This window comes from Micropterus salmoides, unplaced genomic scaffold (genome assembly GCF_014851395.1).
Source record: "Micropterus salmoides isolate LMB-PRFRI ecotype aquatic unplaced genomic scaffold, ASM1485139v1 Ms_hic_scaffold_2, whole genome shotgun sequence".
NCBI classification, from domain to species: domain Eukaryota; kingdom Metazoa; phylum Chordata; class Actinopteri; order Centrarchiformes; family Centrarchidae; genus Micropterus; species Micropterus salmoides.
Genome location: NW_024041150.1, coordinates 1,430,640 through 1,458,297, shown reverse-complemented (window position 1 = coordinate 1,458,297; position 27,658 = coordinate 1,430,640). Strand labels below are relative to the sequence as shown.

The 27,658-nt window shown below is 39.1% G+C and overlaps 1 protein-coding gene across 4 annotated transcripts in view; it reads right to left on the bottom strand.

Moving 5' to 3' along the window:
* Positions 1-27,658, bottom strand: part of nckap1 (NCK-associated protein 1) — a 37,902-nt gene that overhangs the window by 9,084 nt on the left and 1,160 nt on the right. Inside the window, exons 2-22 of one of the 4 annotated variants that reach the window (XM_038732552.1) lie at positions 21,194-21,211; positions 14,473-14,583; positions 10,694-10,786; positions 10,540-10,596; positions 8,940-9,082; positions 8,690-8,780; positions 8,116-8,253; positions 7,796-7,844; positions 7,491-7,647; positions 7,161-7,217; positions 6,647-6,743; positions 5,539-5,645; positions 5,270-5,402; positions 4,852-4,933; positions 4,556-4,614; positions 4,161-4,306; positions 3,942-4,074; positions 3,370-3,489; positions 2,176-2,315; positions 1,523-1,654; positions 716-934 (exon numbers count right to left, since the gene is read on the bottom strand). In XM_038732552.1, coding sequence (XP_038588480.1) covers positions 716-934; positions 1,523-1,654; positions 2,176-2,315; positions 3,370-3,489; positions 3,942-4,074; positions 4,161-4,306; positions 4,556-4,614; positions 4,852-4,933; positions 5,270-5,402; positions 5,539-5,645; positions 6,647-6,743; positions 7,161-7,217; positions 7,491-7,647; positions 7,796-7,844; positions 8,116-8,253; positions 8,690-8,780; positions 8,940-9,082; positions 10,540-10,596; positions 10,694-10,786; positions 14,473-14,583; positions 21,194-21,211 — 2,282 coding nt within the window. The remainder of the gene's footprint in view (positions 1-715; positions 935-1,522; positions 1,655-2,175; positions 2,316-3,369; positions 3,490-3,941; positions 4,075-4,160; positions 4,307-4,555; positions 4,615-4,851; positions 4,934-5,269; positions 5,403-5,538; positions 5,646-6,646; positions 6,744-7,160; positions 7,218-7,490; positions 7,648-7,795; positions 7,845-8,115; positions 8,254-8,689; positions 8,781-8,939; positions 9,083-10,539; positions 10,597-10,693; positions 10,787-14,472; positions 14,584-21,193; positions 21,212-27,658) is intronic. The other 3 variants (XM_038732554.1, XM_038732555.1, XM_038732556.1) reach the window with 3 other exon arrangements.

Below are 27,658 nucleotides of genomic sequence, written 5' to 3'. Positions count from 1 at the left end.
GAGCCCATATTAGGAACATCACCGTTTCTTTAAAACCACAAGAGAATTTCAGAAATACATCTATAATTATGTAGCTAAGTGAGATTTTAATCCATCTGTGGGGGGTTTCTGTGCCAACAGCAAATCCTATCATCAGAACACTAAGATACGTGAATGGCTGCTTACGAACAATAATAATTCCTATATTTTTCTTCATTTTGTTTGTTTTTTCTTAAATAATGGTGATTACTGAGAACCCCTGTAACTTGCTCTCCTAAACCTATCCCCCAAATCAAAGAACGATAAATTAACTTTAAAGGCAAAGGCAAGAACAACAACGATGCAGTTTCTGTTCCCAAATAAGCAAAGTCTGGCATTTAGTGGTTTGGGCTGTTAGAGCATATCCAACAATAATAAAAAATGATTTTGTTCTGTATAGCACTAAACTACCAAGAGGAATCGGTTTTATTAGTGGTTGTAATAAAAGAGCTTTTCAAAATCTCCAAGGAAGCATTGTTTGAGAGAGATTTCAAAGTATTATATTACAATAATAATGTTATACTGGCACAGCCTGTTCAAATACAATCCATGTATATTTTTATGAAATGACACTGTCTAAGTGGACATTACACTTCCACTCCTCTTTACATGTCTGATATTTTATCATTCCAATCATGATACTTCTGCTTTGGATTACAGCATATTCTTAAAACATACGGGGCTCAAGCAAACGTACCAGTTAGTGTACAGACTGGTGATGGTGGGTTCCCCGTGGCTGTCCAGGTGCTGCGTCTGCTGCAGGAGGACGTTGTTGAAGACCCGGGTGATGTCGATTGTGACGTAGTTCTCTATAGACTGAAGCACCGTCATGTAGGCCCGGACGCTGGTCAGAAGCTCGCTGGGCTTGGCAATCTCCTGAGTAGCCTGGTTGTACATAGTCATGCCCACTATAGACCTAGAGTCAGAGACAGTTAGACAGTGAGAGATGATAAAAAAAACAAAATAACAACCCCACCAAGATAGAGCACCCGCTGATAGTTTTCATAGCCTTTTTGTTGTTGGATTTAGAAATTAAATTGACACGCTGAAGCTTTAAAACCTCACAAACTTGTACATTAAACACAAAACAGCAAGAGTGAAGAATTTATCGAAACGTGAATAACCAACAATCTGCAGAAGAAACCTTTTAAATGTCAATTTTCTGCACTCTTGAAATCAACAAAAAAAACTAAATGGTCTCTTTTTTGTTGTGAATCTCTTGTAGATGACTCATTTCAAGCTGTTTTCCTTTCCAATAAATTGTATACGACATGCTCAATTAACCTGCTTTTAAAAAGATGTTTAAAGCCACTGATCTGACGTTCGCACTGCTCTCTGACAGCTGTCTGTAATGATTATGATCTAGAAATATATGCTTTTGCATATGCTAAACAAAAGATAATAAACAAGGCTGGCAACTTGTCCGTTTTGTGTCTGAATTGGAGGAAAAATAAGCTCGTTAAGTTTGAGCCTGTGTGTTTTATCTGCGTGTGTCTATGTTTACTTGGTAAATCGGATCTCCAGGTGCGAGGTGAGGTACTCCCTCGGTGTGAATGTGTGCTCCCACACCGCCAGGTTGGGAACATAGTTGATGGAGAAGCAGAGTTCAGATAACGCTGTGTGGAGTTTATCCAGACTGGGGAGGGAGAACACAACAAGCTCAAAATGGACTCGATAAGAAATTATGAAACTTTTGGTTTGTGAAGGGAAGGAAACTGGGTCTTTATGGAAAAATGCAGAAAACAAAGATAACAAGAATACTAAAAATAGAGACTATAAAAGATGTAAGTGACAACGTTTAAATAATTACTTCTTAAGTAGAAACCACTGACACACATGGAAAACCCTGATACCACCATTGTAGAGTGTGCAAAATAGCAACAGCGCGAGTTAATATGTAATACACTAAATATATGAGCAGTTTATAAAAAGGATACGCAGCTAAATATTTCTGTTCATTAACAAAAATGGACATTTAATTGGAATCCAGTCAAACCAACAATGAAAACAAGCTTAATAATCTATTATTTATAAAGATGACGGATGATAGTAATTAACAGAAGGAGATAAAAACAGAAAGAGGAGAAAGGAGATTGAGTGTTTTGCTCGCTGCTAACACGATCATAGAAAGAAAAGGTTTTTTAATTTGTAACTAACTTGGTGACCAGTAGTCTGTTCTTCCTCATGCTCTCCACTCCTGGTTTCTCCCTCTCCGGCTCTCCCTTCTTCCCCGTCGCCTTCTTGCTCTTCTTGTTCACGGCCTGGCTGATGGTTTTCGCACAGTGCTTAGGAAGCAGCTAGAGATACAAAAGGGGTAGAGAGAAAGAAAAAGGACATGCAGGGATAAACAAGAGATTGAGGGAAGGAAAGACAGATGGTAAAAGACTGTTAGTCATGGCCTGGCTGATGTTCGTAGAACAGTAGGTTGTTTTCTCTTAAGTAGCAGACTGACAGATGAATTTAAGAAGCTTTTAAAGACATGCATCAACAAAGGACTCACAACAGTAATGTGACAGCATGTAATAAATATGCTCTGCCAAATCTTGTGTCATCAGAAACTTTGTTGGTATGAAAAAACTTTTAGGACTGTGCACTATTTCATAAAATCCTTTAAAACCTTTAAGTTTGCTCTTCTTTGGGATAATTTGCACGTTTGAAATATTTATTTGGTTCTACATGTATATACAAGCTGCTTCTAAATGTGACTTGGCACTGCTTTTGAATTGACTTTGTATTTAGCTCTCAAAACATCAGGACATGTAATAACTGTTGTTCATCATCTTTTTACAGACCGGGGTTATTATAAATTCAGAGCATTGTGCTGTCGAAGTGCTGAAGTGTATTTTTAAAAGTGGTAATCTGACATTTTGGGAAATGCACTTATTCGCTTTCTGTCGGAGAGTTGGATGAGAAGATCGATACCACTCTCATATCTGATCAATACCACTCTCTCTGACTATTTCTCCGCTGGTACCAGTAACTTGCTGGAGTGTGTGCTGGTTGCCTGGCAAGAAATAGTGCAGCACATGTAACCGCTTACATTGGCAAATTGTCATTTTTACACTTTGGGTTGAGAACGAGTGAAACAAACGAGATGTAATCTGTTATTTGGGAGCTTTAGATGTTTCATGTGAGTGTAATAATTGGATAGAGCCAGGCTGGCTTCCTCCTGTTTCCAGGCTTTATGCTAAGCTAACTGGCTGGCTGCAGCCGTATATTCGCAGTACTGACACGAGACAGATATTGATCTTCTTATCTCGCTCTTGGCAAGAAAGTAATTTGAAGTGTATTACCCCAAATGTCAAACTATTCCTTTAAATTGGCTGCCTGTGTGTGTGTGTGTGTTCCTACCTGGTCGCTGAGTGTACATTGTTCAGTGCAGATATCAGTGATCAGGTTTCTGGCCTGCTTGGCCATCTCATCCAGAAACATGTTACACAACGACAGGCTTCGATCCCCTATGTGGTGACGCTGTGGGGGAAGAAGAGTAAAAACCCACAAGGGAAAGACAGACAAAGGAAACTCAGAGATGCACGTAATTCTACAATGTAAAAACATTAAATGAAATAACAACAAGTTCAACTCTAATCTCAGATTTCAAAGAACTAAATGAGATCTCAAGTTAAAGTTTGTTTTTCCCTTAACTGCAAGTCTAGATTCTTATTATTTTTCCACACACACACACAATCACACACAGTATACTGTATATTTTAATATCACAATTCTTCTGTTTATGTATGTTTTTTTATTTCACACTTTGGCAATATAAATGTCTGTTTCCCATGCCAATAAAGCCATTACTGTAAATCAACAGAACATAATTTCACAGCAATTAACAACTGGTCTTGCATAAATGTTTCACACGTTTATCATCTGTAGGAATGTGAGTGTAAGAGCGTAACCACGTATCCAAGCGTGTTTACCTCCTCAGGACAGAGCTCATGAGTACAGGACATGAAGTGTGTGCAGAGCAGAGGGAAGCAGATGGAGTGTCGGCTCTGAGAAGGAAGCTCCAAGCACTGCTGGAACATCTTTTCAAACGCACGGCTGTAGAAGCTACACACATAAAATCACAGAAAAACATAAATAAGGCATTTGTTTTTACATGCACGGGTTAGTGCACATGTTAATGTGTCTCTCACCAGAAAATAGACAGGTCTGACGTCTCCACCAGCATCTCCACCAGGGAGTCCACCATCTTTGTGTGGAAAATGATTGTATTCATCATTTTACCGAGCTCCTTGTGATCGGCTATACCGAGGCTGGCTTTAGAAACGCTGGTGTAGGCCTACAGAAGGGAAAACAGTCGGGGAAAGTATGGAAAAAAGGTTTAAAGATTAGATACGAGGAGATATTTTTGTATCGATCAGCAGTGCCATTGATTCCTTTTACACTCTATTCCACAAGGTAGTACCATTTAAAACATTTAGTGGTAAATTTGGAAAGCAAAACGTATGTGTTCAGTAGTCCTGAAACAAACACTCCCCATAGCTTTAGATAAATATTTTTTAAAGAAGCACTAGATTTGTGTGCACACCTGCAGTCTGAACCAGTCCAGTCTCATGCCTCTGAAGTCAAACACCTCTCCATCCTCCACTGGAACACAAAAGCACAATTCCCTCAAAAATTACATAAAAACTTTGGTTCTTGACTTAAGACCACCCAAGCTCCTGGTCGCAAATATATGGGCAGCTAACTTGTATCAGTACTACTCTTATTAAGATGCTTAAATACTAAAACTATCAATATTCCCACTATGTAGTACTACTACAGCTCCAGTTATCACTCCTTCTCCTCTTCTAAGCTTTGACAGTACAAGAAGTAATGGTTTACCTTGTTTGACACTGAGAGAGGTCATAGTGTTGACAAATGACGACATAATTATCGACTCGTCCTCTGGACACACAGACAGGTTCTATCAGATAAGGACAGGAAGAAATAAAACTGGTTAGAAAGACAAGTGCAGAGTGAAAAAGCTGGTCTCAAAATGTCACGATCATCTTCGTAGATTTCCACCATTAACGGAAAATAAGACCACATTCTGAACATCAACTCTTGACCTTTAAGAAGATGTTTAACTGTATGGTTTAAAAAAACTTAAATTAAGTTTTTGCCTCTTTGCCACACAGTTCTGTATGTTTTTGATATAATTATCATTGTCTATGTTTCTGTCTTTTATGTCATATAGATTTTGACATGGAGGGAAATAAAGCGTACATCTTCTGAGCTCTGCGTGTGCATGTGTTCATACCTGCACCAGTTCATTCAGCACCACAGCATCAAAACCGGACAGGTACTGAACATAGTATCGCTGCATCACAGGGCCGTACTTCCTGACGTGAGCTCTGAGCTCCTCCATGTAGAAGATCAACTCTGCTATGTGTCTGCACACACACACACACACACACACACACACACACACACACCATGACTGTGTTACTGTGTGCGAACATGCACTTGTTTGTATGTCTGTGCATTTGTGTAAAAAATGTATTTGTGCAAATGTGTACGTGAGCGTACTTGTCTATGAAGTCATCTGTGCTTTTCTTCTGGATGTTGTCGGCGTGTCGAAGCAGCCAGATGATCTCGTCGCGGGCAAATGACAACGCCATGAACACAAATAACGCCTAGCAGGACCGAAAGAGACAGAAATAGAGAAATGTTTAGGTAAGCAGAGAGAGACACGGATTTTAAGAAGGGAAACGAAAGTCCCCAAGATAAATCATTCCAAGATAAATTACCAGGAGCAGTTGGCAACAACCGCATTCCCAGTCTCTGAACTAAACATGCAATATGTTTACAGAGTCAGTCAGGCTTAGCAAATAAATTCTGTTATACATTCTGGAGGGCGCCATATGGCTAGAGGAACGTACAGGGATTTTGTAAAGGCGGTAAATTATGTCTGTCCTAATACGCTGAGTGTGTAGCATTGTTTAAGGTAGTATTGTATTGTTTTAAGATGGTACTGTATGTGTCATAAAGGATCCAGTAGACCACACAGGATCTCACACTTACAGCAGAGTACTGGGTCATAATATAGGGACATTTAAGTTGATTTAAACAAACAAACAAAAAAAAGTTTTAATGTTTTGATGGTATTTGACCAGATATTGTTTACACTCTTTAGCAGCACTTGATAGTTATCTTGTTCTGTATGTATTTATTGCTGTAACAATGTTTCTATGCTGCCCTCGGGCCTGGTCTGTCTTGAAAAATAGATTTAAATCTCTACACTGGTTAAATAATACAATGAATACAATGAAGGTCAAACATATTATTGTGGGTCTCAGTGATCAGTGTTGGTCAGTTAAAACGGTAGCCAACTCCTTGTGAGCTAAGCTGAGGAACTGAAAGGTATTAAGGTGGTATTTTAGCATTTTAAGGCAGTTTATGTGCGATTATTTGATCATCTAAAGTTAAGCTATATATATGTATTGTGATTTTTAAGTCAATTAACTAACTAGAGCTACTTAAAGTGGTATTTTACTTACTTATTTTTTAAAAAGGTGATGAAACCTTAGGTATAACTTATCCATGTTGGTTTAGTACTGCCCGCCCAACTACTCTAAACTGAATCTTCGGTTATTTAGTGTGTTTTTCTACTGTTTAAGGCGGTATTTTGTATTACCTTGGGGCCTAGTAGTCCAGGCTGATCGGCTAAAACTGTAGCCAACTCCTTCAGAGCTGATCGGAGAAACTTGCGTCTCTCTCTGTGCATTGTGCCTCTGCAGAGACACAGGCAGACAGAGGAAGTCAGAGCAGAGCATCAACACACACAAGCATAATGATTAAATGGTATTTTGACACTTTCAGGACAATCCTGCAAGAGGACAAAAGTAGATTATAGTGACGGCAGAAGAATGAGAATGAAGATGAAAGGGGAAGACGGAATAAGTAATGAGGATAAAAGCAGATATGAGACGGGGAGGGGAGGATAAAACTGGAAAAAGATGTGAGGTTTCTGTGTGCCCTCAGAGAGAGACTAAAGACTAGAAGCAGAGCTGTAACGATGCAGAAAACAGAACAGGAATATAAACATAAAATGTGGGTGGTGTGTGTGTGTAAGGAACAAAAAGGAAACATTGGATGAAATTTCCAGCTGGTATACAATGAAAGGATTAGTGCAAAGACTGTGTACGTACGCATGAGAGAGGGCCTGTTCCTTGCACTCTCTGATGTCATTGATGCGTTTGTTGTACCTGGAAAACACACAGGCAGAAAGGTGATGCGTCAAAAGAGCACAAATTTACTGAGCAATTGTATTAAACCTTATGAGGGGCTGTGGTTTTCTGCTATCTGAGAGTATTGTTTAATGAAAGGCTGTAAGAAAATACAGATGTTACAGCGCCCCTAGTGATGTCTGGCCAAAGATATAAAACTGAGAAAATCCACAAAACTTCACATTTCAGAAGCTGTAACCTATCATCGTTTTGGCAATTTAATAACAATTACAAAACGGTTCGTCCTCTTACCCTCGGATGTTCACAAACAGATCCTCTGCAGCCTTGTGGATGTGGAAGACTTCGTCCCTGAACAAACAGAGGCAGGTGGAGCTCTGCAGAGCCAGCTTCCACAAAGACAATGCTGCTGCGTCGCTGTTCAGCACCGCGTGACACAGAATGAAGCCAACTGCAGAGAGAACAGAGAGGAATACATGACTGACTATGAATCAGCAGCAGAAATAAACATTTATCAGTGATTGGATAAATGGGCAACCACTTTCAATAAACAAGGCCTGACACAAACATATAAGGTCTGACTCTGTATTTCTACTTACAAACAATCCACTTCTCCATTGTGTCCAGTGACAGGTATTCACATGGCATCTACAGGACAAGAAAGGAATGAAATCACAGTTGACTTTTCTATTTAAATCAAACAAAGTATGGAGCACAGGTGAATGCATAAAATTCCTCAGTACAACGCAGGCTCAAGCTGCCACGACTTTTAGTTTTTCAATTTTTAACATTTGAATTACAAATTACTTAATTCTGAAACATAAAAGTAATTTATTTTAAAACGTCCCCTTTAGATAAGGCACTATGATTAAAAATCAAGATTTTTATTTATTTTAGCCATTGTCGTCTTCATACTAACAGTGTCGGACTGTGCAGGATTGAGCATGGTGGAGGGAGCAGAGATGAGGGAGAGCAGCTGGGCGTTTCTCCACTGGTCAGCGGACAGATTCCTCCGGGGATACACCATCTGAAGACTAATCAAAGCATCCGACAGGGACTGGAGGAGAGGAAAGACAGAAAGAGAAAGGAAGAAAAGACAAGAAACGAGAGAGGAAAGCAGAGGAGTACAGCGAATACATGACAAATTAATATCAGTGCACTTTCTCCACATTACTTTATTTTCTCTTGTACGTCGATATTTCAGCTGCCAGTTACAGAGCGGGACATTGTTCCATTATGACTGACAGATCTAAATGTGGAACTAGAGGTGCTATGGCAACTGTGCCTTGGTAAAAGAAAACCGATTAAATGTATTACACACACACACACACACACACACACACACACACACACACACACACACACACAGGAAGAAGTTCACTTGGTGCCCTTTAAATGAGTCAAGTGTTTACAGAAGAAGGCAGGAAAACAATTCAAAGAGCACAAAGACATAAGAAAGTGTGCCCACCACTGAATATTAACAGTTCTGCTACCTTTCCATGTGGAACAAACTCCTCCATCATCTTCTTCAAAGGGTTCTCATAATCCACGATCATCTGGCCCAACCTGGGGTACTCCCGGTCACTACAACAAACACAGTACCACAGTTACTTTAGAGACCATGGTCATCACTTGACTTATTAAATTAAATATTAAGCCGCATGTGTGATTCTTTGTGAGTGTGTTTGTATATATAATAAACAAGTGCTGCTGTGCATCTACGTGGCTGTGTGTTTCGGTCACCTGGCTCCATGTGTCATCTCGTGGGCGTAGTTGTACAGTCCTATGATGGCTTTCCTCTCCTCTATGCGGGACAGTATTGTCATCAGAGTAGTGTAAGTCACAACCAGGTCCAGGTAGTTCTTAGTCAGGTCAAAGTTCACCGTCTGACAGGAAACAAGTTTGAGTTTCAGTGGAAGAAATTGACACGGACTACGTTTACATGCACAAAATATTCACGAAAAAGAAAATATTCCTATTAAGCTGTTAACATGGGTAATGAAAATAAACATTACACTAATATCCCCGTTTGCATTCAGCAATACATTGTTCGATCTATCTGAACTTCTAATGACACAGGGACCATTTTACAAGCCTCTCATCACACCTGGATAATTCCAACAGCCTTACTTTACCTTTTTGAACTAAATATATTGATCGACTCCAGACTCACTCATCTCTCTCTCTCCCTGACCTTTTAGTACGGTACGCGCTGACACATAGTCTGAGATCCTTGGGCAGAGGCCTTTTGTTTGTACCAGAGGCCCGGCTGAAAACAAAAAGGGGGCAGAGCGTTTGCACTCAGGGCCCCGAGGCCTTTTATTGGAGAGCGTTTCCTGATTTTACCTGACTTTCAATTTTCATCCATCCGTATTTATTTTAATTCCTTAAAATTGATTTGATCTGTTTTCTTTAAAAAAACCTGGTTTTACGACTTGTTGTTTTATTTTGCTGCCTCTGTGAAGCACTTTGTAACATGAATTTTAAAAAGTGCTCCATAAATAAAGATTATTATTAACATTATTATTGTGGTTCTACCCAGAATTGCGGGCTTTTCTTTTGTTCATGCATCTCTACACCAGCCTTGCAAACTGCTGGCTAGTTGGTTTCTTTACAACACTCAGACCTGACTGTAAACAGGCAAGAGGCTGTGAGCTGACCAGCATAATTCTGCATAAGACTAAGGCCTAATTAGAAATAACTAATTGGAAAATGCTGTTTATTCGACCCGTATCAAATTTGGAATAACAGTAGAAAATTGGTGTGCATGTAAACGTAGTCAATGAGAGTTTAATAAGCATTAGGTAAATGTCACAGACAGCCAATATTAAGCACAGCAAAGATGAGAACCGTGTGTAAATATTCCTTAATATCCCCTTCGGTCTATAATGATCAAATATGAGAGAAAAGAGATAAGAGATAAAAAGAAAAGGTCAGCAGGACTCTTTATGACAGCAGCAGGTTAGAGCAAGTAGTGGAGACGAATACTGAAAATTATACCGTGAAGGATTTCTTTAAGACCTTCATGGTTTAAACAAAATAAACTTCATGGTACCTCTAAAATAACACATTCTCCCTGACTTGATTTACATGGGTATATTAAAATGTGCAGTTTTGTTTTCCTTTGCAATAAAACCACACATCTCAATACAATTCAGTCCAGTTTAACATACAGTGAAATGAATTCCTCTCCGACAGGGTCAATAGACGCTGAACATTATTAGCTTTGTAAAGGTAGTATTTATGGCTGAGCTGTCGTATTATAAATTATTACATAATATATATAATACAGTGACCACTGAGAGCATTTGTTAATGTCTCGTTTGGGTATTATTGCACTTACGATATCAAAGAAGACCTGGCAGACGTCAATGGTGTTCAGCAGCTCACACACGTGGTCCTGTTGATAAAGGAGTCAATATAAACACCTTTATTAGAATCACCACCATAAAATCCTTCACAGTATACAGCCTGTGTGTGTGTTTGTGTTTTCCTACCTTGAATTCCATGACATCTACGAAGGTAAAATAGTAGAGAGCCAGGTTCTTCAGAATCTCTGACTTTTCCTTCTGCAGCTGAGCCAGCTGTTGCTGTAAACACGGCAGAGTACACAGTTACAAAAACAGCATATATAAACTTATATGTCAGTGAAACCTGTTTACTCTAACTAAAGTACTAAAAACTTCTCTTTAAGTATTACTGCTTTAAGGCTGATCTTACAAATCACTCTTAATACAAGCCACCTGACTGTCCTGTTTACTCAGTGAGGTTTGAATCTGGGAAGCAGAAATGCTTCACACAGATGTTACAATTATTAACTAATCAATAAAATATGTGAATAGTGCATCAAATGTATCATCTCAAAGCTTTATCCTCTTGAAAAGTAGTTATAATGATAGGACTCAAAGCAGATTTAACACAGGGTGTGACTGGGTTCAACACAGTTCTGGAAACTATTTTCTTCCACATTTTTAAAACTGGATTGAGAAATATCTGCATATCGGTTAACTTCTATATCTTTAAAAAAAAATCAAATTACCCAGTTTCCCTTCAGGGATCAATACAGTTTATGGTCTTGTTCAAATTAATTACAGTTTCTCTTCATTTTGACTAAATTAACAGCCAGCTGATAAAACTTAGATGCTGTTGCTGAATAATTCAGTGATACTGGAGCCGGCTAAACTTTCTTTCATTAATACAAACAAAAAGAAACACAGATGACTAGATAAAATGAAAGATTTAAGATCCCACTTTAAAAAGGCATTTTACTTTGGTAGAACATTTTCTTTTATATATAACACGTTATATATAACGAATATAGTTAGTGTGGGATGAAGCAATGAGCATTATTCATGTTTCATCTTATGTATCATTATGTTTATTTCAGATTTATTGCATTATTGCGCTCGTTTAATTTTAATTATTTTATGTTTGGAAACAGACTCAGAATAAAAGTCTGGGGTGAACAGACTTTACAAAAGTAGGTTGTGTTTGAAGTTCGACTTCCTAGCTGTAAAGAACGTACAAGATTATAGAAATGTTTGACCAAAGTAAAATCGAAGAAAAGCCAGACGGTCTACCTAATAACTTTGATTGCATTTTCTACAAGTCAGAGTTTAAACACAGAAGTGAGAACAAAGTGAATGAAGAACAAGAGAAAAACCTTTTTTCTTCACTTGTTGAAGTCTGGAAAAGTGAAGCTGTGGATGCAATGTGTTTTCAAAACCCAAACTTGAAAATAAGTTCAGCTTGAAAAGATTGTCTCAATCTTTTTAACAAGCTGGAATATATGGGTAAAAAAAAAAAAACAATGTGAAAGCTCTATTTTTAGATAGTGAGAAGCAGCTTCTGTTTACATGTCAGAAATGACTGAAGCATCCCGTATGTATATTTAACTCCGCCCCCAAAGCTGTGTGGTGTTTCAGGTCAGAACTGTAAATGTAACCAGTGCAACTGTAAAAGATAAAGTGGGAAAGTGTAAGAAGAGTGTGTGACACGGCTGCTGCACCAAGGAGTTGAAACCTCGACCGAAAAACAAGCAAAACTGAATTTGGAACGATTGTTATTATTATTTTTAATCTTTGTATGGGTGACTAGATGTCTCGTCACTGCCAACTGACAGAGGCAGACATTAAGGAGAAATTTACAGTCAACTGATAAATTTGTATATCCGCTCCATAACACTCCTTAGCGCAGGCAGTCAGCCAGTCACTCAAACAACCAGCCAGTCAGTCGTCAAGCCTTCTAACCAACTAGTAGTCAGCCAGCCGGCAAACCAGGTAGTTAACCAGCCACACAGTCACTCAGTGGATGAAGGATAAAAAGTAAAAATGCTGCCAGCAGAGAGGAGAGGAAGCAGAGCAAAGTAAAACACACTCCAGGAAAAAAAAAAAAAAACTTAGATACGTCAACTAAAATACAAAAGTTACAGAAACTTAGATACAAAAAAACTTACCAAAAAGCACAAGTCCGGAATAAGCCAAGATTACCATGCAAAACACAAACAAACACAGAAACAAAGCAGAAAACAACGTAAGAGACACTTTTTTGCACAGTTATACTGAATAAAGCAGTTAGCTAGACACACACTAAAACACACACACACACACACACACACACAGCTGTTTGTTAAATGATGCTTTCACATAAACATATAGGCAAGAAGCTACGAGCTAAGCTAACAGGTAAAGCTGAAAGACATATTTGATGAGCAATGTCTCAGTTTAGTTCATTCAACATACCTGGTCTCACACACACACAAATTTAGTTACAAGATTCCCCCGTGCTACGTAAAACTATAATCACAGTACACACGACAAACAGTCCAGGGACATCAAACTGCCGTTTACATGGCTGTTCACTGCAAAACAAATCAGTGCGTTTAATTAAGAGAATCTGCCAGTAGAGCAAACACATTTCATGTTCTGTCACTTGAATTTTTACTAGTCTACTAGTGCTAATCTAATCAGCTAATTAACATTTCTGTCAAATCTGTAAAAAAAATAAAATAAATCAACAGATTTTAAATGTGATAATATAAAGAGTGGTGATGGTGGTTTGAGATTATTTGTGATATTTAAAAAATTTATTAAATAATAATGGATATTTATTGATATGAATGAATGAACGAATGACAAACTATTACATAATAACATTGTGTTTGTAGTAGGGCTGGACAATATGGCCAAAAATAATTATCAAAATAAGTATCAAAGCGCTATTTCTTTCGAATTTAAAGGCTGATTTTTGCTCTTGAGTGAAAGTTGAAGAAACCTGATGGTTAATTGTAGGGCTGACCCCCGACAGTAGAAGATTTGATGCTTTGGTGGGCGGAGCCTGATTCGACTGTCAATCTCACAGTCGAAGCTTCGCAGCGAAACGAGGATCATGCAATTTTGACGACATGGGGGTGCTTAACATTTGATTTTACATAGAACTACCAGGTTTCTCCCAATAAGTTAATATACAGCCTATTACAATATATTTTTCAACGTTTAATGCGGTAAATAAACACGTTAAAAGAATTTGAAAAACTTTCAATAAATGTTTTTAAAAGTGCGTAAATAAATCCAGAATTGTAACCCTAACCCTGGGTGGTCAGTGCGCATGTGTAGGTGTAGCGTGTATGTGTGTAGTGACAGAAGAGGAACACTTGCTGAAGAGACGGAGCCCCAGCTTCACTGGTGTTGTGCAGAGTTGTCCGCACCTTGCGGGACCTTCTGATAATTTATCACCGGTGATTAACCGCAGAAAGAATATTATATCGTTTTTTAAATAGCTGACTACTTGAAATAAACCCGCGAGGAACTGCGACGTGAATGCAGTTGTTGGCAGCACAGCGTGCACACTAAACTCTGCATTAGACTGGTGAATCACAGGCGATAGAGAGAAAAGGGTCTTCAAAAAGCCTCAGTTTAGCTGGAAATTTACAGTGTAAGTTGAATGAATAAAGACTGCAGCTCTGCAGCTTCTCAAGATTAAAGTGGAGCTACCGTGTGTAACCGTATTTTTTATTTATTTGTTCTTATTAACTTGCCTGGTTAAATAAAGGTTACATAAAAATAAATTAAAAAAAGGTTCAAATTCGACAATTTTCCCAGTACTAGGTGCAGAACAATAAACCTATAGTGTACATTAAAGATATGAAGTTATCGGCATGCGAGTACGCGCAGTTACTCTCCTGAAGCTAAATCAGTAATACCGATGAACAGACATTAATTCTCTTCCCCTCTCTACCATACAAACACACCACAGACATACATGCAGGCGTACTTACGTTATTATTGCGTGTCTCCACAGCAGGAAACTTCCTGACAATAAATTTAACCGCAGACTCCAAATTCTTATCAACAAGATACGAGGGCTTAGCCTTGGGATCGCCACATGCCTGGAAAAGGAGAGGAGAAGAAGAGGTGAGGAGAGACAAAACAAAACATACACTGCTGCTACTGAAACACCTTATTCTGAATTTATTTCTATTATTCTAACATTTTATTTCCTCGTGGTCAGGCATGTTAGATGGCTGGTCATCACCAGGTAAACATTTAGTGCTTACAGTGAAATCTGGTTTATCCTGGGTTCTGGTGATTGAAATACTGACACCACTGACATTTAGTGACGTTTCCAGACCAGAGGGATGTTCAAGACGTGAAAACTGACACACACACTTGATGCATGCGACGTGTGCAGTCTAATTAGTCACACATCAACAAGGAGATTCCAAAATGTTTTTACAATCAGCAGGGTAGATTTCCACTTTGCTGAATTTAACTTTGGACGTCTGTGGTTTTCATGTTTGGATAAACCAGATTCGACTGTAAGAAGAGTGAGCAAGAGCCTGAGCTGACCAGTGGTTCTCAACTGCTGAGCTGTGGAGAACTGTGCCTAGATACTGAATTTTTCAATACAAAATAATACTTTTCATTATCGATTAGTTGTTTGATCTATTAAATGTCTGAAAACGTGTTTAATAAAAGCCCAAGGTGACGTTCTCGTTCTCAAATGTCTTGTTTTGTTCACAACCCAAAGACATTCAGTTTACCATCATCAAGGACAAAAAAAAAGGCAGAAATTATTTACATTTGAGAAGCCGAAATCAGCGAATTTGGACACGTTTTCTTTAAAAATACATTTACTCAAAAAGATTAATCAATTATCAAAATAGTTGGCACTAATAATAGTTGACAACTAATCGATTAATTGACTAAATCACTGCAGCTCTACTTCTTATTAGCAGTTAGTATTTGCTGCCCCTCATTATGATCACCTGGATTTGAATGTTAAAGCATCTAATAATTAAGCGTGCTTAATTTTTAATCACCTAGAAACGTCAACCTTGCCAGCAATAAGAAGTTATGCTTTTCCAAAAAAAGTTATCCACAACACCTACAGGATGAGAACCACTGAGAGAGTCCCAGGTAATGACAGGGTCTCAGTCCAACTACGTCTCTCAGCCATCACTGGTTAGTAACACTGCATGAGACAGGCAGAGTGATGGAGGGGTAAGAATGAAGAAGGGAGTGAATGAAACAGAGAAGAGAAAGAGAAACACAGAGGGGAGAAAGATTGAGAACATAAATAAATAAAAAAGGGGGCACACAGAGAGGTCAACTGAGAAATGACTCAAGAGAATTGGCAGAGTAAGGAAAGAGAGATCAGAAAGAGAAGGCCCTTCCTCTGAATGTTTCCTGAGCTTAATAATAATTTAACTACACCTGCAGAGATGACCTTTTCTTCTTAATATTATCATCTTTTCCTCTACAGGTGTTGCTGTATCTGCCCGACTGCCCTGACTCTGACAGGAAGCAACAGCACTCATGCATTATGGGTAGTGTAGTAGTGAATGGTGAGGACGATGTGGTCCATGCATGTGCCATAAACAGAGTGAATGTATAAAGTTTGTTGGCTGCCAACACGGAGGAACGATCCTAGAAGAGGTCAGAGCATTTGACCGTTCTGAGGATTCAGTTCCTCGTGGTTAAGGTTCAAGTTTAGAAAGTGGAAGCACACATTTAGAAAAGCCATAAAAAAAATAACATGAAGTTACCAAAATTAAAATCTACAACACAAAACTGCGTCTACCCGCAATAACACATCACAGCTAATGAACTAACAGGCTTGAAAAGCGCCACAACCATGAACCTGGATTTCGGTTTGCATGGCGCTGAAACATTTCCAGCATCAGCCAGTACAAAATGAAACCACAAAAAACAGCAACACATGCTGGTTCACACAAGCACAGTAACTGACAACCCGTGAATTAAAAAGTAATGCAACACAAGCTGTAAAAATCCTGCTTTTGTTGACATGTAGCAGTTACAATTAACACTCGCACAACTGATAAAACGCTGCACAGCATTCACATTTTGCAAAACACCGCACTGCTGACAATGGGTGTGGTCAGTGCAACAGACTAGGAGACCTTCAACCAACAAAAATCATTTTTCTGCCATTAAGGATTTAAAGTTTCATCACTCTTTAAATTTACAGGTACCACTACAGAATCACATCAGAGCTACTACGGATGTTGCTGGTTTAACTGCAAATATAAAGTAAACACTGATGACCACTTTGCATGTGCTATACTTCAACATGGGATGCAAAATGGAGCATTAAATAGGTTTAAATCAACTAAATCAACCAAAATCAACTAAACAATACACATCATGCTAGCTACCCAGCCAAAACACAGTTCAGTTTTGCTGTTCAGTCTGTTACCTGAAGCTATTTAACTCACTAAAACCCCAGAAACAGGCATGCTGATCTCTTGTAGAGCTGGGTCTGAAGCACACCCACTACTGCAGGGTCTCGCACACAAAACACTTGGGACACTTGACACAGGAAAACATACAACACCAACATGATTTCAATACCCATCAATGACACAGACTGGACCTTGAGTCTCAGCTTGTTTCCTTTCGCCCACTTCTCTCACACCTGACCGGATGCCCACCCGAAACAGCAAGCAATGCTCACTGTCAACGCAACTGTGCGTTTACTCAACAGCTACAGGCCGAAGAAAATCTGTTCAGGTGTGTGAGAGGCAGGCTGGATTTAAACTATGTTAAATGAGAAACAAGGAATCAAGATGTGACTGTGAAATTCATGCAGTTGCACTAGCACAGGCCTTGTTGTTTTGCTAACACAGTGCTCTTCGGATGACAACACACCACTAGCCTCACCCTACACAACAGACTAGTCTCTACATTGGCCACTAAAATGTAGTTACCCTGTGACTCACGCCGGGGAACTGCAGAGTGAAAAACACTGTCCGGTTACTACATAACATTAGTATGCTGACTGAAAGGACTGTACAAGTGTTTTCCATGTTTTAGCCCAAACTAAAAGGTGACGTCTGAAAGAGCTTTCTTGTACTGACAGGCCTGAGTGATAATTTGAGCATATATTTGTAGATCTGTGCTCTCTTTATTCATTTGTATAGCACTTTGTCATTGTTGCTCTAGAAAAGTAATAAATTTAACTGATTTATTTACTTACTTGTTGGTGCGTTCCATGTGATTGTAGGAAGCTCAACATCCAAGACTTGTGGGTAAGCTATCAACAGTGACTTTTTTTAATGCAAAAAACTACCAAAATCTCACTATAAGTGTTGTGGACGTCATTGCTGTACAATGGGAGACTATTCCTTGTTAGATATCAGAAATTCCCACAAGCACTTGAAGGCAACAAAATAAACGTTTCCTCACTGTCTGTTCTCAGATTTACATTACAGGTGACGGCGAGATGACTTTGACAAAGAGATAAAAGGCAATTAACACATTGACGAATACATTCAATGTCAAAACCTATGCTTTTGATAATGGTTGGCAGTAATGTACAGTAAGTAAAACATGAGTTTTAATTAATGGGCTAAAACATGCAAAACCTCCAAAATGATTGATCAGAATTGCTTTTATTATATATACTAAGAAACCTAGCTTAATGTTTGTACATATAGCCACACCATTGCAGCGTCTCAACAGCAAGATTCAACTTACTCAGCTATTAGTAAATGTTTTACTTTCAGAAGTAAAGAACAGAATTGGCTGCCAAATTGCTTAGCATCACAGAAAAAACAGATTTATTACTGATTAAGTCATTTACATGGCGTGGCATTGTCCGTTAGTGCTGGTGGTGGCTAGTGCAATAAGCTGGCTGGCAGGGTTTGGGTGGGGTGGGGCCAGATGGAAGGATGGATGGAAGGAGGGACGCGGTGAATGAAGGGACAGCGCATGGGGATATGCTGAGAATCAGTGGTGGGCAGGGAGGAGTAATGGAGCTGTGGCTTGGATACCAGAACAGACCTCTCGCCTCCAGCATCGTTTTTCCACTCCGGGTAAAAAATTAAGAGCTGAGCTTCTGAAAAGGTCCCCCCCACATTGACCGACATATGGCAGGGGAACCTGTGAGAGATCGTACTGGGCCGGGGAAAACCTACATCTGAAAACTAATTGCGGCTGCTAATTATGATAGAATAATTATTAATGGGATGAAATATTCAACCCCCCCCCCCCGTGGCACCTTTTTAGCAAACCTTTCAGAGTCCCCTGTACTTGCTCACTCAACTGAGATGAATTACACAGTGTGAGCTCTCCCTTTTGTTTCACAAGGAGGGATTTACGGCTGCAAGAAGGAGGAAAAAATACCTCAAAGAAAGGAGGGTTTCATGTGATTAGCAACAGAACCACTAGAGAACCACTACAACCTGCTAAGAGCTGGCTGATGGCCTGGACTGCCTGCTGGCAACATGGGGACTTTTCACTCATTCTTCTGCATTTGTCAGCATTATTGTACTTGTTCTCTACCAGAATACTTAGAAAATATTTAAGGATTAAACTGTTGTCTAAAAAGAGTGCTTGTTGGGATGAGAAGCAAGACTTTCTTCACAAGTGGCTACTATTGTCCCTATAAACAAATATCTAACCTACATACAGTATCTCACAAAAGTGAGTACATCCCTCACATTTTTATAAATATTTCATTACATCTTTTCATCTGACAACGCTGAAGAAATTACGCTTTACTACAATGTAAAGTAGTGAGTGTACAGCTTGTATAACAGTGTAAATTTGTTGTCCCCTCAAAATAACACGTCACACAGCCGTTAATGTCTAAACCGCTGGCAACAAAAGTGAGTACACCCCAAACTGAAAATGTCCAAATTGGGCCCAATTAGCCATTATCCCTCCTCAATGCCATGTGACTCATTAGTGTTACAAGGTCTCAGGTGTGAACGGGGAGCAGGTGTGTTAAATTTGGTGTTATCGCTCACACACTCCCTCATACTGGTCACTGGAAGTTCAACATGGCACCTCATGGCAAAGAACTCTCTGAGGATATGAAAAAAAGAACAGTTGTTCTAAATAAAAATGGCCAAGGCTATAAGAAGATTGTCAAGACCCTGAAACTGAGGTGCAGCACAGCAGCTAAGACCATACAGCCTTTCAACAGGACAGGCTCCACTCACAACAGGTCGCCATGGTCGACCAAAGAAGTTGAGTGCATGTGCTCGGTCATATCCAGAGGTTGTCTTTGGGAAATAGATGTATGAGTGCTACCTGCATTGCTGCAGAGGTACGTCGCACACTGAATCAAATTGGTCTGCATGGCTGTCGTCCCAGAAGGAAGCTTCGTCTAATGATGATCACAAGAAAGTCCGCAAACAGTTTGCTGATGACAAGCAGACTAAGGACATGAACTACTGGAACCATGTCCTGGGGTCCGATGAGACCAAGATAGGACATACTTGGTTCAGATGGTGTCAAGCATGTGCGGCGGGAACCAGGTGAGGAGGTGTGTCTTGCCTACATTCAAGCATGGTGGTGGGAGTGTCACGATCTGAGACTGCATGAGCGCTGCTGCCACTGGGGAGCAACAGTTCATTGAGGGAACCATGAATGCCAACATCTACTGTGACATACTGAAGCAGAGCAGGATGCCCTCCCTTCAGAGACTGGGCTGCAGGGCAGTATTCCAACATGATAACGGCCCCAAACACACCTCCAAGACGACCACTGCCTTGCTAAAGAAGCTGAGGGTAAAGGTGATGGACTGGCCAAGCATGTCTCCAGACCTAAACCCTATTGAGCATCAGCGGGGCGTCCTCAAACAGAAGGAAGGTGGAGGAGCGCAAGGTCTTCAACATCCACCAGCTCCGTGATGTCATCATGGAGGAGTGGAAGAGGACTCCAGTGGCAACCTGTGAAGCTCTGGTGAACTATATAAATAAATATTGACAATTTGGGCCCAATTTGGACATTTTCACTTTGGGGTGTACTCACTTTTGTTGCGTGCGGTTTAGACATTAATGGCTGTGTGATGTGTTATTTTGAGGGGACAGCAAATTTACACTGTTATACAAGCTGCACAGTCACTACTTTACATTGTAGCAAAGTGTCACTTCTTCAGTGTTGTCACATGAAAAGATAATCAAATATTTACAAATATGTGAGGCGTGTACTCACTTTTATATTGTATAGTACTGTATATAATACTGTAAGTACCAATGCATAACATTTTTACAGTTCATCAAAAAAAAAGCTATACATTTTGAATAAATATTTTCCATATTTCTTCATCAAATTGCAGCCACTCTTGCTAAAAAAGTATGCACTGATTTTGTCAGGCACTGTGGATCAAAGCATTTACACAACATACTCATAATTGTTTATGGTATTTATATAAAAATGTGAAATGTAGTTTTTGCTTTGCAGACTAATAAAAGGAAAAAAACTGTGCGTGTGAATGCTGTTTCACAAGCAAATGAATGACTCACTGAATTTCCATTGGGGGTCGGTAAAACTGACAGTGAAGGGAGCCCAGCCTTACTCTCAGCATTTCAGATTCAAACATGAGGAGGAGTGAGGCACAAAGGAGAGGACCATCAGATCAGTACAGGTAGCCAGGAGGAGGAGGAGAGGGGAAGGAGGAAGAGGAGGGAGTTGAGGAAGGGTGAAGGGGTGGGGTTTCATCAGTGGAAGGTGATAAACTTTGCAAACCTTCCAAACTTGTCCTTGCTGCATAGGAGAGGGGGGAAGCATTGGAACGGAGAGAAGAAGAGAAGAAATCAAAAACAAAGAGCCCACCTAGACAAACTGCTGGATCACTGGTCTACACACTCGCTCACAAACACACAAACACACACACACACACACAGGCATTTCTTAAAAACAGCTGCTCTCATACAGGTGATTTCTGCATATCTGAGTTCAGATAAGGAGAGCCATTCTGGCCTTTCTTTTCAACACAAAACATAAAAAATGTGATCATATTAACACTTGTTTTAACGCACACTGTCTTTTAAGTAACACAAAGTGTAGCATCCCTTCCTACGCACATTGAAAATAACACATCCATTTTAAGAGTGTGGAAGGGCTGAAATAATATGGCTGACTTTCCTGCTGCCTGTGAAGAGTGAAGACAAAGTTTTCAGTGGCTGCAATGTTTGCTCCACATTTCTGTTCCATGGCATTGGCTTCGAGAATTAGCTTTGTGCTCCATTGCTGATGATGCTCTAATAGACGTTTGATTTGTAGTTTTATGGACATGTTGCAACATGATTCACTTATTTCTGGACACAATTACAATTGGCACAAATTGACCTCACCTATAAAAAACACATTAAGGTGTTCTTGTAAGACTGTCACGGCACTTTTTAGAGGAATTAGGTAAAGTGGATGAATTCAAAGGGGTTCATGTCAGCATTGTTTTTTATGTCCTCCTCTTGCCAGGCCGTGGTTGTAAATTAGAATTTGTCTTAACTAACTTGCCTGGTTAAACAAAGGTTAAATAAATTAATATGTTGTGTGTTTGTTTTTAAAAAAAATACTAATTGACCAATACTTCGTAATTACATTTTTGAAAACTCTTAAATATTGATTTCAGTATCTCAAAAGTCCTGTCTAAGTCGGGCTAATTGTATTTTACCTAAACTGGGAGTGCATTAACCTAATCCAATCTATCAGATCGGTTATAAGTCAGATGTCATTGATCCACATTAAAAACAGTTTTGTTCTTAAATAATATCATTATAAAATGTTGTGTTTCCACTATGAGTTACATTCATTAAGTCATAGTGGACCACCACCTCAATTCTCAAAGTGACAACAATCTCTGGCTTATATGCCATATGGTTATCAGAGTCGATCAATCATTACTCTCTTTTTGCATTATTGCTGCTGAAGAAAAGGATATCGGCAACTTCTGAACCAAAGTTGCACCAGCCAATGTTCAGAATAGTGGTATAATAGCATATAGTCCTGGTGTTTTGAGCAGATCATGAACAGGTTGTTAACGATTTAACTTTTAATAATTCAATGACCTTCCTAATGACGCATTAACTAAACACGATGCTTGATTTACTGCACATTGCTGATTGGTCGGATTTCTTATCTGTTGAGTTTCTCCTTGGGAAGTAGAAAAAAAAAAAAGGAGGAACAAGAAAAGTTAAGGAACAGCGAGACAAAATGTGTGAGTGAATAACACTCCAGTCATTATATTTTACCCACATCATTTCTTCTGAATGCATTTAGAGACTTGGCAAATTTGGAATACAAATGCAATTTCTGCAACAATGCTGAATTTTTCAGTGAATAATCTGCACTGCTTTAAACCAAAGACTCAATTCAGGGTGCATTTCCAATAATACGTATTAAAACATGACAGAAATTCCCCTGTATTTACGTGTGCAGTCACACTGCTTGATTGGGTACCGATGAGGGAAGGGAATCCCTCAGCAAACATTTCTCCTACAGTACACATTTAGAAGTCTGCTTCCATCTAAACCACAGATGTGCAGTACTGCCATGAAGGGGCGAGACTCTGCAGGTTTTCACACAAACCAAACATACAACAGGTGATTTGACTGATAAGAAAAAAAGGAGGGACTAAGTGCCCGGTGAAGAAAACCTGCATAGTCACAGCCCCAAATGGCACGAAGTCCTGCTCATTTGTTACCCAAGTCACACCAACCAGTTTTGTCTGTTCAAGTCAAATGGAATTAATAAAAATATTAAATGTGACAACAGTCTTTGAAAATTTTGTTTGTGCTGCTTTTTCCCCAGGGGAACTTGCTTTCAGACCATGAGAAATGTATGGAGGTCTGGGGCAATCTGCAGCTCAAATGCCCTTGAAATAAAAAAAATGAGGGATAAAAATGCCCCCGGAAATCAGGGGTGCCCTTCATTAAATGTCAACCTGTACTTTTTTTCCTCCCAGTAGGTAATTATTAATGTGTGACTGCAGCTACTGTCTCCTCTGAGCCACCATAGGGTAGTTCTATCACCAGGCTACACATTCCAGTATATTCTGGGGAACAAAAACAAAAGAGAGCAGATTTTGTTGATCAGAGAAGAGCTACAGTTGAGTATGCAGCATGAAGCCCGTAGAAAACTCTGGCACCACACAGCCAGTAGAAGAAGAAAATCCCGATCCCACACAAACCTTTGCTTCATGGAAAAACAAAAGAATCGGTACTGTAAAAAACTTAACAGCCGAATTGAGATGATTGGAAACAGAATCTTCGTCAATAAGATGTGCCAGTGTCCAGCATAAGAAACATATCTGTTATATCAACTGAGAGCTAATTTACCAATATGCAATGCAAATGGAATTATCACACACAGCTAAGATAAAAAAATTAATTTAAGTCCTGAAATTCCCCTAAAAGTCTCTTGCCCTAAAAAAAAACAATAAACAAAATAAAAAACCTGTGTACAAGAACAGTTTATTTCGCTTAAAAGGTACTTTTGAAAACATTTAAAACTAAAGCAGAACAGGCTCAGGCATCAAAATAAAAACTGAGTTTAATCAACATCTCAATTAAAACAGTTTTTTAATTTTACAATATAATAATATAATTCACAGGTGCTCATGTTGTTGTGTCAGCCAATGCTACAGCGGATCGTCTTGCTTGTATTTTGAGAACATCTGGTCTTTCTGCGAAAAACATTTCACAGGAGCTTTTGATTCTGGTCCTGATTAATTTGCAAATGTATATTTTTACTAACTGAACACTAGCTTAGGAGAGCATGGGGGTTACTTGAGTGCAAGGTTATGGAAATCAAATACCCTGTAAGCGCTGTGTGCAAGACAAAATTATGATGTTAGAAAGGGTCCACTCGCTGAAAGATAAGCACAGCAAACAAAAATTTTAATGCCTCTCAGCCAAGATTAATTAAAAGGTGACTGTTACCGAAATTTAAAAAGGAACAGATTTTAAGGTTTTCTGCAGCTAGTCAATGGTGTGTAATGAGTGAATATGCTTAAAATGGAAAAGAACACTGCTGTGATCTTAGATGATAATATTACCGTTAGTGAGCATGAGTTACTCTCTCCCAAAGGTAGAAACCAGACAGCCAAGTCTGTTACCTGTGTTTTAATTAGGAAACTTAATAAAGCATAGACTGATGATGGATTAGAGATAGTTGTTTGAGCATTCGGCAGGAAATTTCTGTGGGATTTTGTGAGATAAAAATAGAAAACTGGTGTCCAAATTGGTGTTGAGGGAACCCCTGATCTTTGATTTCTAGCTTTGGGATGCAGATGTTATTGGATGATGAAACGTTTTCTAAATTTCACAAGGTAAAAGGAAGTATTAAAAAACAACAACATTGGAACAGCTTTTCTGGGTGGATATGCTAAGAAGCCCTATGGTGAGGCAGATCAGGATAGATATGAAGATGATGGGACAGACAGAAAGAAAAAGGAAGGAAGGAGGGAGGGAGGAAAGGAAGGGCGTCTAACAAGAGCAATCAGCAGCAATATCTCAGTGTTTGTGTCTGACTGCTCATACTGTCATATCTTCTACAGAGAATAAAAATACAGATGTAATGGATTACTAATTATTTGACATTTTAGTATAAGGAACATAATTCCTGGCACTTTGAAAATAAAAGCTTAACAGTATGGGCTTTCAGACAGTTTAACTTCTACTCTGTACTAAAACTTTGGTAAGGATGTGACTGACCTCTTTCTCTCCCTCCCTCTTCTTTTTATTCATCATTATATACCCTCAGGCACAAAGTCCCACACAAACAGACCCACTACTCTTTTCCTCTCACACACACACACACACACACACACACACACACAAACCATTGGTGTAATACTTGAGCAACACAGTTGAGAGTCAGTAGCATTAATACATGTGTTATGTTCTATTTTACATCACTGTGTCCATTGAACTGTAGTATATATGCAGAAAAGAAAGCAGCAAAAGCCTTGTGATTGTTTACTGGGGAGCTTAAAATATAAAATGCTTTAAATTTGTTCTGAAACAATTAGTTAATCAATCCAGTAATTGACTGACCTGTGTTGAGAGTGTTTAAAAGATATTAAAGACCTGGTGGGTTTCTAACTTTTTAAATCTGAATGCAGACAAAACAGAGGTCATTGTGTTTGGACCCAGTCGGGTCGGTGATGTCTTTCCTGTGGACCTGGGCTGCCTGCAAAAATTAGTGAAACCCGTAGCCACAAATCTGGGTGTCAAAATAGACAAGTGATTTTAAACTTGACAAACAGATAAATAATGTTGTTAATCATCGTAATGATTTTTGAGCATGTGATTTATGCTTTTATCTCAACCTGTCCGGACTACTGCAATGCACTTTACACTGGCGTTAACAAAGCTTCTCTGTTATGCGGCATTGAGACCAAACGCGAATATTCTCCTCGCGACGCTTTCATCGCGTGAGAACATGCAAGTGTTCTCACAGACAACGCGAGAAGGCGATTTCAACGCGATAAGGTGAATAAACACAACTTGCCATTACTACAACTGTATGAACCCAAAGTAAACATTTTGCTGTGATTAAAAAGCAATAAATGGATTAAACTGATGCCAAAATAACTACAACATAATGCAGATTTCTTAAACATATGAATTCATGCTTTGTCAGGTCTGTCAGCAAGACAGCAGGACAACAACTTCTAAAATGTTTGTTTTCTGAATGGACTTTGAATCGATCAGGGCTATTCTATGCTAACTTGGTCACAATAAAGTACAGACACATGTTTTCTGAACTCACCAGGTAGTTCAACCTCTTTGCTTTCTTTTCTCCAAGTAATGTCCAGTTTTGTCCGGTTTTTATATAAATATGAAGTCGTAGTCCGACAAAGCTAACGACGCTAACAACGACATTGGAACCGGATGTGCACGGAAGCTGCTGAGAAGCTTCATGGAAGGAAATCGCAGCTCTACGCGTCTTTGCATTGACTTTGTCTGTAAACTCGCCGCCCCAAACGCTCGCTTCGCTTTTGGTCTGAAAGCACCATTACGCCTTCAGTCAGCCCAAAACGCAGCTGCTCATTTTTTAACTGGAACTCGCAAGCATGAGCACATTACACCTGTTCTGGACTCACTCCACTGGCTCAAGGTCCAGTTTCAAATACATTTTAAGAGCTTATAGTTTGTTTTTAAAATCAATAAATGGGTCGGCACCTCGTTATATCTCTGACCTCTTAGAAGTTTACACCCCCTCGAGTTTGCTAAGGTCCACTGATCCCCCTAAAACCAGGCCAGAAAACCAGGCGCTTTTTCATCAGTAGCCCCTAACACAGGTCAAAATGACCCCCAACCTCGAAACTCTGTAAACCCACCTGAAAACTCACTTTTATTCCTTGGCACCGTGAGAGCTGTGTGGTCTTCTGTTATTGCCTTTGAATTGTTTTGTGAACCATTTGTTTGTGTTTTATCTATGCTTTTATGTGTGTTTTATGTTTTATTCCTTGTGCAGCACTTTGTAAACCTGTTTTTTTTTTTAAATGTGCTAAATAAATAAAAATGGATTGGAAGTCCATCATAGATTCCACTTACAGTGAGCAAAACACCCGAAGCCATGGCACACAAACACTTCTAGATTTTATTAATATAAATTTTATATAATACATATATTTTGGGGTGTTTTTTTTTGTCTGCTGTTCAGATAAAGATAGCAGTGTTTAGTTATCATGACATGAAAGAATGATGATGAGGTTTTCCTAATATTCATGACCAGTAGCTACCGTTAGCTATGGTATTAAAGATTAATCAATCAAACTTACTTTTCTTACAGTATTTTAGAGAGCTAAATGGAGCTAGCTGCCAACTGTAGTGAAAGTTAGCAGACTGCAGCTACAGCTGTGGTTTGGTGTGCTGGTGAAAAACTCACTTTTATTCCCTGGCTTTTAATCCAGAATAAGAGCTGTGTGGTCATAAACCTTTTGTTTGTGTGTCCTCTATGTTTTTATATGTGTTTTATGTTTTATTCCTTGTGCAACACTTTGTAAACCTGCTTTTTTTTTTTTTTTTTTAATGTGCTGTAACGTTATAAATAAAAATGGGTTGGATCCCACAGTGAGCAAAACCCCTAAAGCCAAGACACACAAACACTTATGAATTTTAACATTATATTTTTATATAATACATCGATTTTGGGGGGTATTGCTGCCTGCTGTTCGGTTAAAGAGGGCAGTGTTTAGTTATC